The 9,269-nt window shown below is 49.0% G+C and overlaps 1 protein-coding gene and 1 long non-coding RNA gene across 9 annotated transcripts in view; one reads left to right on the top strand and one right to left on the bottom strand.

The window, feature by feature from the left end:
* Window positions 1-5,125: 5,125 nt before the first annotated feature.
* Window positions 5,126-7,582, bottom strand: LOC309526706. The gene is made up of 2 exons (XR_014216864.1): window positions 7,437-7,582; window positions 5,126-5,590 (listed from the first exon to the last, which is right to left on the bottom strand). It is a non-coding gene; the product is annotated as an uncharacterized lncRNA (long non-coding RNA).
* A 561-nt stretch (window positions 7,583-8,143) lies between these two features.
* The window catches only part of SDK2 (sidekick cell adhesion molecule 2), a 342,544-nt gene continuing 341,418 nt past the window's right edge, over window positions 8,144-9,269 (top strand). For all 8 annotated transcript variants that reach the window (XM_082212337.1, XM_082212335.1, XM_082212331.1 and 5 more), the window contains exon 1: window positions 8,144-8,262. In XM_082212337.1, the coding sequence (XP_082068463.1) occupies window positions 8,181-8,262 (82 nt within the window). In that variant the 5' untranslated portion in view covers window positions 8,144-8,180. The remainder of the gene's footprint in view (window positions 8,263-9,269) is intronic.

Raw genomic sequence — 9,269 nt, 5'->3', positions numbered from 1 at the left:
AACTGATTCAGTTTAATTGATATTGAATAATTACTTTGCACCTGATCACTCATTTGCTCCTGCATAATGAGTTGAACTGCTCTACGTTGTAACATATCTCCACCCATCATTTGGCCATGTTCTCCTTCCTTTCCAAGGACTGAACAGTGTAAACTAGCAGGAATTTGCCAAACTTGTGAGTGACAAAATAATAATAATGATCAGGACCTGGAAAATGCACAATTTCAGGCTTACCCTACACACAAAATACCTTTCGGTTTAAATCATCTTTGAAAAGATGATTATCGACCCCCCACCCACCCACCCAGCGAGAAGGTGCATTCGTAGCTGTTCGTCCCATGTATATCCTTTTCCAAGTGATTAAAGCTCAATCTCATCTGCCATTCTTCTTCCTAGTAACCCAGGAGAGATCTTTCTAAAGCTTCCTATGGCATGCTCCAGATTTCGTTGCCCTGAATGCTTCAATGCAGCAACGGTTCCTTGACCTGATCTTTTCACATGACATGGGTCCTTTTTAAAAGCTAAGTGCATTTTCTTACGCTGCGGCCACCAGATGGGAAGGCTGTTTGAAAGGCTGTTTCAAATTAAAACTCATTTCCTTTTGCTCTCCTGTGCAGCTGTGCTGAAGGCATGGGATGGGGGAATAGAAATGGCTCCTAGTAGGCAAGTACTGTCAGTTGCTCAGAGACTACAGTGGTACCTCGGGTTACATACGCTTCAGGTTACATACGCTTCAGGTTACAGACTCCACTAACCCAGAAATAGTGCTTCAGGTTAAGAACTTTGCTTCAGGATAAGAACAGAAATCGTGCTCCGGCGGCGAGGCAGCAGCAGGAGGCCCCATTAGCTAAAGTGGTGCTTCAGGTTAAGAACAGTTTCAGGTTAAGAATGGACCTCCGGAAAGAATTAAGTACTTAACCCGAGGTACCACTGTATTTATGTTTCCAAGTGACCAATACATTGGAATAATACCAAGAAATAATAATGCCTGTGTCGTGCACATCACTGAGATATTCACAACTGCAATGGTACCTCGGTTTACAGACGCTTCAGGTTACAAACTCCGCTAACCCAGAAATAGTACCTCGGGTTAAGAACTTTGCTTCAGGATGAGAACAGAAATTATGTGATGGTGGCGTGGCGGCAGCAGAAGGCCCCATTAGCTAAAGTGGTGCTTCAGGTTAAGAACAGTTTCAGATTAAGAACGGACCTCCGGAACGAATTAAGTTCTTAACGCAAGGTACCACTGTACTGAATAAGCTTGATCCAAATGCACTACGGTGCAGAAGGAGCCAAGCCTGAATCCAGCCTTTGAAACGAACTTGTTCTACCAAATGCATCCATCCTCTTCCAAGGCACCCATTGTTGTCTCATAGCTTGATTCACAGAAGTGTCATGTTCGTTAACTGATTTTCGCAGCATGAAGTGATGAGCTGCAAGCTTGAGTGGATGATCACAAATACAGAAGTTCCATCTCTGGCGCTTTTCAATAGACAGGTCATCGATTCAGCTGCCTCTTCCCATCGCAAACGTTCTTGCTGTAAGGGTTGTAGGCGGATGTGTGGACGAGCCCTTTGAATAACTGCTATGCAGGCCCAACCCGATGAATATTGATTCAGAAGCCGAGTCCCAGTATGAGCAATGGAGTGGAGGAGGGAGGGCCTTCATCCCAAGCGAGCTCTTATAGGATTGCAATGTACAAAGCCAGTCCTACGCATGTTTACTTGGAAGTTTGTCCCACCAAGTTCAATGGAACTTACACCCAAGTACAGTAATTGTGTACACAGGGTGCAGCCTCATGTGTCATCCACATGGCTTGGCATTGCCACCAGAGGAAGATACAGTGGTACCTCGGGTTAAGTACTTAATTCGTTCTGGAGGTCTGTTCTTAACCTGAAACTGTTCTTAACCTGAAGCACCACTTTAGCTAATGGGGCCTCCCGCCGCCGCCGCAACACAATTTCTTGTCTCAAGAACTAAGCAAAGTTCTTAACCTGAGGTACTATTTCTGGGTTAGCGGAATCTGTAACCTGAAGCGTATGTAACCCAAGGTACCACTGTACATTGAGAGACACACATCTACAACACCTGTTCCTACTCAGATCCCTTTTTAGATCATGCATTACAATGCTGCACTGTGAAAACTGTTGCTTTTGTTCTCCCCCTTTTGTTTCCTACATTTTATCGCATTTACAATTCATAAAAAACACACACACACCAAACCGTTCTCTTATCCTACGATTACCAAGCTTATGTAGGGGGCTTTGAATAATTTTGAACATACAAAGTAAGTTTTGTCCATCAGGTCATTCCTATCCATGCTCTTCTTGCCATCTTCCAGGCTGCTGAGATATGTTTTGCTTTTGCTTTTCACAGAAGTCACATGTTAACTTGGGGAGGGGGCATTCTCATTCCCTTGAGACTGGGGGTGCTAACTCCCAGGCTAAAGGACTACAGCCTTATTGTAACCATTCTAGCTTTGGCTGTTGCTCAGAGAGAACCCTACCTGTCATTTCTACTCGCTTGAACACCCTATTATTCTGTTTGGATTGAGAGGAGGCCACAGGATATGAGAACAGCTTCCATCAAGTACAATTCTTCCATCAAGAAGAACTGGAACTGAGGAAGGAGCACTGTTGCTCAATACTAAAAACACATTATCTGCATGCAGAAGGTCTTGGGTTCAATCCGCGTTTTCCATGCCTGAAATGTGGAGAGTTATTGTCAGTAAATAACAAGAAATAGCCTCACCTATTCTTGTGCCTTCAGTCTTGTGTAAAAAGAAGGAGCTGAAGCTTTTCACAGCAAGGAAGGAAATGTCGTCACCTGGTAATCCTTGCACATCATCACTGCTGTTCAAACGAGGGCATTTTTTCAGGCAGAACTCGCTGGAACTCAGTTCCAGCATTTCTCAGCTGGGCGCCACTGCCATTATAGGAGAAAGAGAGTCCCGGCACCTCTTTTTCTAGGAAAACAGCACTGGTTAAAACCCACAACTAATGTGGTTGGCTTAAAAGTTAGCAACCCAACAGAGGCTGGTTATTGCTTGGTTAATACAGAGATGTAAAGTATAATGCAAGTCTTATGTGATAGATGGGTAATGCTACCACCCAAAATTTTGGAAGTGAAGTGAACTTGAACGGTATACAGACCCAGTGCCGGATTTACGTATAAGCTAAACAAGCTATAGCTTAGGCCCCCAAGAGAGTGGGGCCCAAAATATTTAAAGGGAAAACTGGATATACATTTCCAAAATATAAGATAAAAACAAATAAAAAACCTACATACAGAAACAGTGTTTTGTGTTGTATAGGCTCCTATGATGCAAGTAAGGGGCCCCGCCTGCTCCCTTAAACATCACTTCTATATATAGGTTGCCTACATAATGGTTGCACGGCAACAAGTGCAAATGGCTTTAAGTCCCTTTAAGTCCTATTAAGTCCATAAATTACCATATAGCATATATTCAACACAAAAAACAGCAACAATTTGTTGTTGACACAGGACAGCTGGACATATAAAGGGCCCCATTACCTTCAGTTGGGACGCGGGTGACGCTGTGGTCTAAACCACTAAGTCTAGGGCTTACCGATCGGAAGGTCGGCGGTTCAAATCTCTGCGATGGGATGAGCTCCCGTTGTTCAATCCCAGCTCCTGACAATCTAGCAGTTCGAAAGCATGTCAAAGTGCAAGTAGATAAATAGGGACCGCTCCGGTGGGAAGGTAAACGGCGTTTCCGTGAACTGCTCTGGTTTCACCAGAAGCAGCTTAGTCATGCTGGCCACATGACCTGGAAAAACTGTCTGCAGACAGACGTCAGCTCCCTTGGCCAGTAAAGCAAGATGAGCGCCGCAACCCTAGAGTCGTTTGCGACTGGACTTAACTGTCAGGGGTCCTTTACCTTTACTTTTTACGTTCAGTAAAAATTATTAACATGGGATAATAATTCCATTTCATTAGCCTTCCAGGGGGTTGGAATTCACAGTTAGGTTGCATCCCAATCTAGGGTGGGGTAGCACAAACACACTGCTATCTTTTCCTGTCTCTTAGGTAAAACAGGAAGAAGAAGAGGAAGAGGAAGAAACAACCACGTGGGGCAGAGAAAGGAAGTGTAACCAGAAGTGTAAAAGAGTCCAGAGCTCTTTTATTTTTGATTATTGCATAATGGAAGAAACTGGCGAATCCATTTCTGCATCACAAATCACACCTGCCCAAACTCTCTCTCTTGGACCCGGCCCGCCTAAAAAGAGGAAAGAGTTGGAAACAACTAAAAGCAGGTCCCATATTGCAGTTTTCAGTTAAAGTTGGAGGGTGTTTGAAAAGATTTCTGGGTGTTTAAAAAAAGGAAGAAGAAAAGTGTTTGGAGACCTTACAGTCTTGTAGTATAGGAGTAGATTTGATTAACTTATAATATATAACTTTGCTGTTTCCTATTTGAGTTAAGAACTTTCAGGGGAATGTGCCATCTGGCCCTGGCGATTTCTTACGATTTAGCTTGCAGATTAGTTCTAAAAATACTTTGTCATTTTTCTTTGACGCTGTTCTGATTTATTGCCTTGGAAAAAAATAAGTTCAGGTGTAGATATCTCACCCAACATCTTCTGCAGTAAAGACAGATGTAAAGAATTCATTGACATGCCTTAGCAATTTCCCTGTCTTCCCTGAGTGCTCCTGTTACGTCTTTGTCATCTAGGAGCTCACTGCCTGTCTGGCTGGCTTCCTGCTCCTGATGTATTTAAAGAATTTTTGTATGATGAGGTGTAATACATATATATAGCAATTTGTTCTTCAAAAGCCTCCCTGATTGTAGCCTTGCATATAATTTATCCAAGTTTGCGCTATGCTCTTTACCTCGGCAAAACTTTCAGTTTTGGAAGGAATTCACTTTGACTTTATTACTCCCCCCCCCATGTTGGCATTTTGGGGGCTACACTTGTTGGGTTTTTGAGCAACGATAGAGACAGGGCTATTTTCCCCAGCCAGAACTCACTGGAACTCAGTTCCAGCACCTCTCAGGTGGGCGACATTGCTATTATAAGAGAACAAGGGAGGCGTTTATGGTGAATTCTGGCACCTCTTTTCTCACAAAAATAGAACTGGATAGAGAGATCATGAAAAAATAGGCTATTTATACCATTATTTTTAATAACCTCCTTGCTGCCTTTAACTGTACTTTTCACTCTCAAGTAATTAAAAAAACACACATAAGGGATGAGTAGATTTTCCATGTTCTGATTTAAGTAGGTTGACTCTGCAAATAGCTTTCCTTTGCGCCAGGGAAGGGAAGCCTGTAGCCTTGGGCTATAGCATTTGCTTGCATGCAGAAGATCCCAGGTTGAATCTGCAGTCTCTTCAGATGTCCCTGAAACCTAAGAGACCTACGGTTGGGATCTTGGTCTGACTTGGCATAAGTCCTATGCCCTTAAGGACAGTCTCGCTCTCATTCAGTCTGAAGGAAGGGCAGTAGCTCAGTTGTCTGACTCAATAGAAGTGCCCCATGCTCCTTTGGCTACAACTCCCAGGATGAACAGTGAGCAGGGAAGCCAGTAGCTGGAGTCCAAGATAACTGGAGGACCACAGGTTCCTCTCCCTGCTGTAAAAAGATATGCAGACAATGAGGTTTGCCTTGCCGTTTCTGCTTCTTTTGAGGCCAGGCCGAGGTCAGTTCCCTCAATTTCCCTCCAAGAGCATAGAAGCCAACTTCTAGGGGCTGAGGTCCCTTTAAAAAGGTAAAGGACCCCTGAATGTTAAGTCAAGTCGCTGATGACTCTGGGGTTGTGGCGCTCATCTCGCTTTATTGGCCGAGGGAGCTGGCGTACAGCTTCCGGATCATGTGGCGAACCAGAGCAGCGCACGGAAATACCGTTTACCTTCCCGCCGGAGCGGTACCTATTTATCTACTTGCACTTTGACGTGCTTTCGAAGTGCTAGGTTGGCAGGAGCAGGGACCGAGCAACGGGAGCTCACCCCGTCATGGGGATTCAAACCGTCGACCTTCTGATCGGCAAGTCCTAGGCTCTGTGGTTTAGACCACAGCACCACCCGCGTCCCTTCACCCCCCCATAAAATATTTGAGAAGGTTGCCCCCCCCCGCCAGGTGATGGGCATTGCCATTCAAATGATGTACTTGGGCCTCCCAATGTTTTATTCAAGTTGGCACCCCTGTCTGCAGTTATGAGGGCTCGTGATTCCAGCTCGTGTATTTTACAACATGGACCTTGGGCATGCAGTTAAGTACAGTGGTACCTCGGGTTAAGTACTTAATTCGTTCCAGAGGTCCGTTCTTAACCTGATACTGTTCTTAACCTGAAACACCACTTTAGCTAATGGGGCCTCCCGCTGCCACCGCGCCACCAGAGCACAATTTCTGTTCTCATCCTGAAGCAAAGTTCTTAACCCGAGGTAATATTTCTGGGTTAGCCAAGTGTGTAACCTGAAGCGTATGTAACCCGAGGTACCACTGTTCTTAACTGCACACCCAAGGTCCATGTTGTAAAAGACATGTAAAACATTTGCAACAGCGTGTTCCCCAGCGTGTTTCTGGATCCATTTTGCGAAACTGGGGGAGGAGGGGGTGGGGCGGGGGAGAGACACAAACAGGGGTGTCTACAAAAGACAGCAAATCTGGATTTTATTTGATCCGTGTTAAAACAAAACCAAAACAACACCTTAACCCACCCCGCACCCCCGGAGGCAGGGATGCCGGCACAGCACATCTTCTGAGCGCACCCCTCTCAGGATCGCGCCCTTCCCGCGCACAGAAGTCGCGCCCGCGCCTGGGTCTTTTCAGAGGGGGCTTCTCATATCCCCGAAGGCGGAGGAAAGGAAGGCTGTGGCCTCCGGTTCGCGCAGAGCGGAGGCTTTTCGCGCCCAGCCTTCAACGACGCCCTGTTGAGCTGCGCTCGGCCAGCCGCCAGTCCTGCCTGGCGCGCACCGGGCGCTCTGGGAGCCGGCGTCGGTCACCAGGTGGCGCTGCCGGCCTCTCTCTTTCTCCGCCTACCCCGGGCTGAGGCTGCCGCCGCCGCCGCTACTGCTGGCGGCTCTACTGCTGCCAGATCTTTGGCTCACTCCGCTGCTGCCGAGCCGAGGAGCGGGAGGGCGGCAGCAGCAGCAGCAGCAGCAGAGCCGCTGGAAGAGCCGGCGTGCCCCCCGCAAGAGAGGCGCGCCGCGGCTGCCCTTGGAGACCCGTCGCCGCCAGCTCGCCTTCCGCCTTCCAGCCGGCGCTTGGGGTGGGTGGGGGGTGCTGTGGGAGGCGGACACGTTCAGGAGAGGGAGACGCAAGCCGCTGCCTCCGGCCATGGAGAAGAAGACCGCTCGCCTGGCGAGCTGAGCGGGGGGTAATCGGGGAGGGGAGAAGCCCGGACCCCCAGCCCAGTCCGGACCCTCCCCCTCCGCGAAACTTTTCCCCCCGTTTTGAAGCCCCCCGCAGTGCCTACCGAGAGAAAACTTCGCGCCGTCTGGGATTTGCGTGTCTGAGTCTGAGTCGATCCCTCCCCCTTTCTTCTCGTGACTCCACCAGTCGATCTTTGCTTTTGCAGGGATCGATCTCCGTAGCCTTGAAGTAATGTTTTGAGAAGCCCGGAGCTCGGAGCAGTTCCTGGAAACCTCCTCCCACCCCCATCTCTACTCCCCCGTAAAGGTTTCCTCCTCCTCCCCCCGACCCTGTTGAGCTTCCACGGGAGCCGAGCGCCGTCCGCTCCTTCCGCGCTGCTTCTGCGACCCCGGCGGAGGAGGGCAAGAATTTGCAACAGCTCCGAACTCCGACGAGGCGCGCCAGTGGATGCCTTGCCTGCCAAACTCTCTCTGTGCTTCCGAACCCCCTGGAGGATGGAGGTGGTGGCTGCGTTGCAGCGGACTTCACAATTCCCCGTTCCCCCGTAGACTTTTTTTTTTTTTAAGAGTTGATCCTAGGGCGGGATGTTTCAATTGGATTTAATTGCTGCCACCCTGTTTGCTTTTTCAATGCGCCCTGGAGGACGAAGTGGCTTTCTCTAAGGTCTGGCCGAGAAGATCGTTATCAAAACGGAAGAAGAGCGGAGGGAATCCCCTCTCCCCTGCGCGGTTCTTCCTGGGATCCGGCAGCAGGCATAAGGGATATTAGATACAGTACAGAACAAATAATAATAATAAAAGCCCGCTCCAGCAGAAGTTCTCTTCCTTGCAAAGCTTCTCTGGTAACCATGGCTGGGATTGGCAAACGCTGGGAGATAATGTGCTGCGTGATCGTCGTGCTTCTGGGCAGCCCTGCAGCCACAGCCCAAGGTAAATCGAGGAGGGGGTTGCTTACGAAGCCCCCTGCCCGTCTTCAATGGCATGCATGTGTGGTTTGGCGGGGGGGGGCGCTGGACGGTGTAACGGAGATATAGGGGCGCGCGGCAAAATCTGGATACAGTGTATTTAGCTCCTAGTAGCTGCTGGATAGCAAGACCCGCACTTCGCGTTGAGGGTTGTGCATGACTTTTTTGGGCTGATGGAAGTTCAACAACTCAGCCATAGGCTAAGGAGAGCCTGTTAAATGGAAAGGGAGGGGGGGGAGAGATTGTCAGAGAGAAAGAGGGGGGGGAATCCTCGGCTTTTTTCTTCTTAGTTGGGCGATGGAGACTTTTCTTCAATTCGGTCCGATCTGTGCTTTGGTTAGTCAGGAGGAGGTTGACGGCGGGGGAGGGGGGAGGTTGTTTTGTTGTGGATGCCGGGAGACACGGCTTTGGAGAAGTTTACGTCTGGTCGGTTTGCGGGACTGAAATGCCTGTTCAAAAGTAATCAAGAGATCAAAGCGGAGTGGGAAGGAGGGAGTCGGAGACGAGGAGAGGCAGGCAGGCGCTGGAGATTTGAGGGAGATAAAAAGAAAGGCTTTAAAGAGGAGGGCCTCCTGTTGAAGGGCACTTTCTATATTCTCTGCTGGGGGCGGCGGCGGAATTCACAGCGCGATCCTAACTCGATCCTGCTCATTTAAGAAGTGGGGCTCGATCCCTAGCAAGTGGGAAAGAAACGAGCTTTCAGCCCCAAGACGAGTCCGGTGGGGCTTGCCTTCGAGCGCAGCCGTTTCTTTTAAAAACGCAAAGGATCGGAATGCGCGCCCTGCGGGGCGAGGTTTCCCCAAAGCGCCGCCGGCCCCTCTCCAGGCGCGGGCTGGCCGCCGGTGAACACGGCTTCTCCTTCGCGCAGCCAAAAGGCTTGAATGTTCCTGGGAGAGGGCTGCGTGTGTCTCCCTTTCTGCGTGCGTTTTGTGTGTGTGTGTCGTGCACAGCCCAGCGCAGGCTGCCTGGGAT

The sequence above is a fragment of the Podarcis vaucheri genome (assembly GCF_965113315.1).
Source record: "Podarcis vaucheri genome assembly, chromosome: 2".
Classification (NCBI taxonomy): domain Eukaryota; kingdom Metazoa; phylum Chordata; class Lepidosauria; order Squamata; family Lacertidae; genus Podarcis; species Podarcis vaucheri.
Note: the sequence above shows the minus strand (reverse complement) of the source record. Positions and strands in the feature narration are given on the sequence as shown.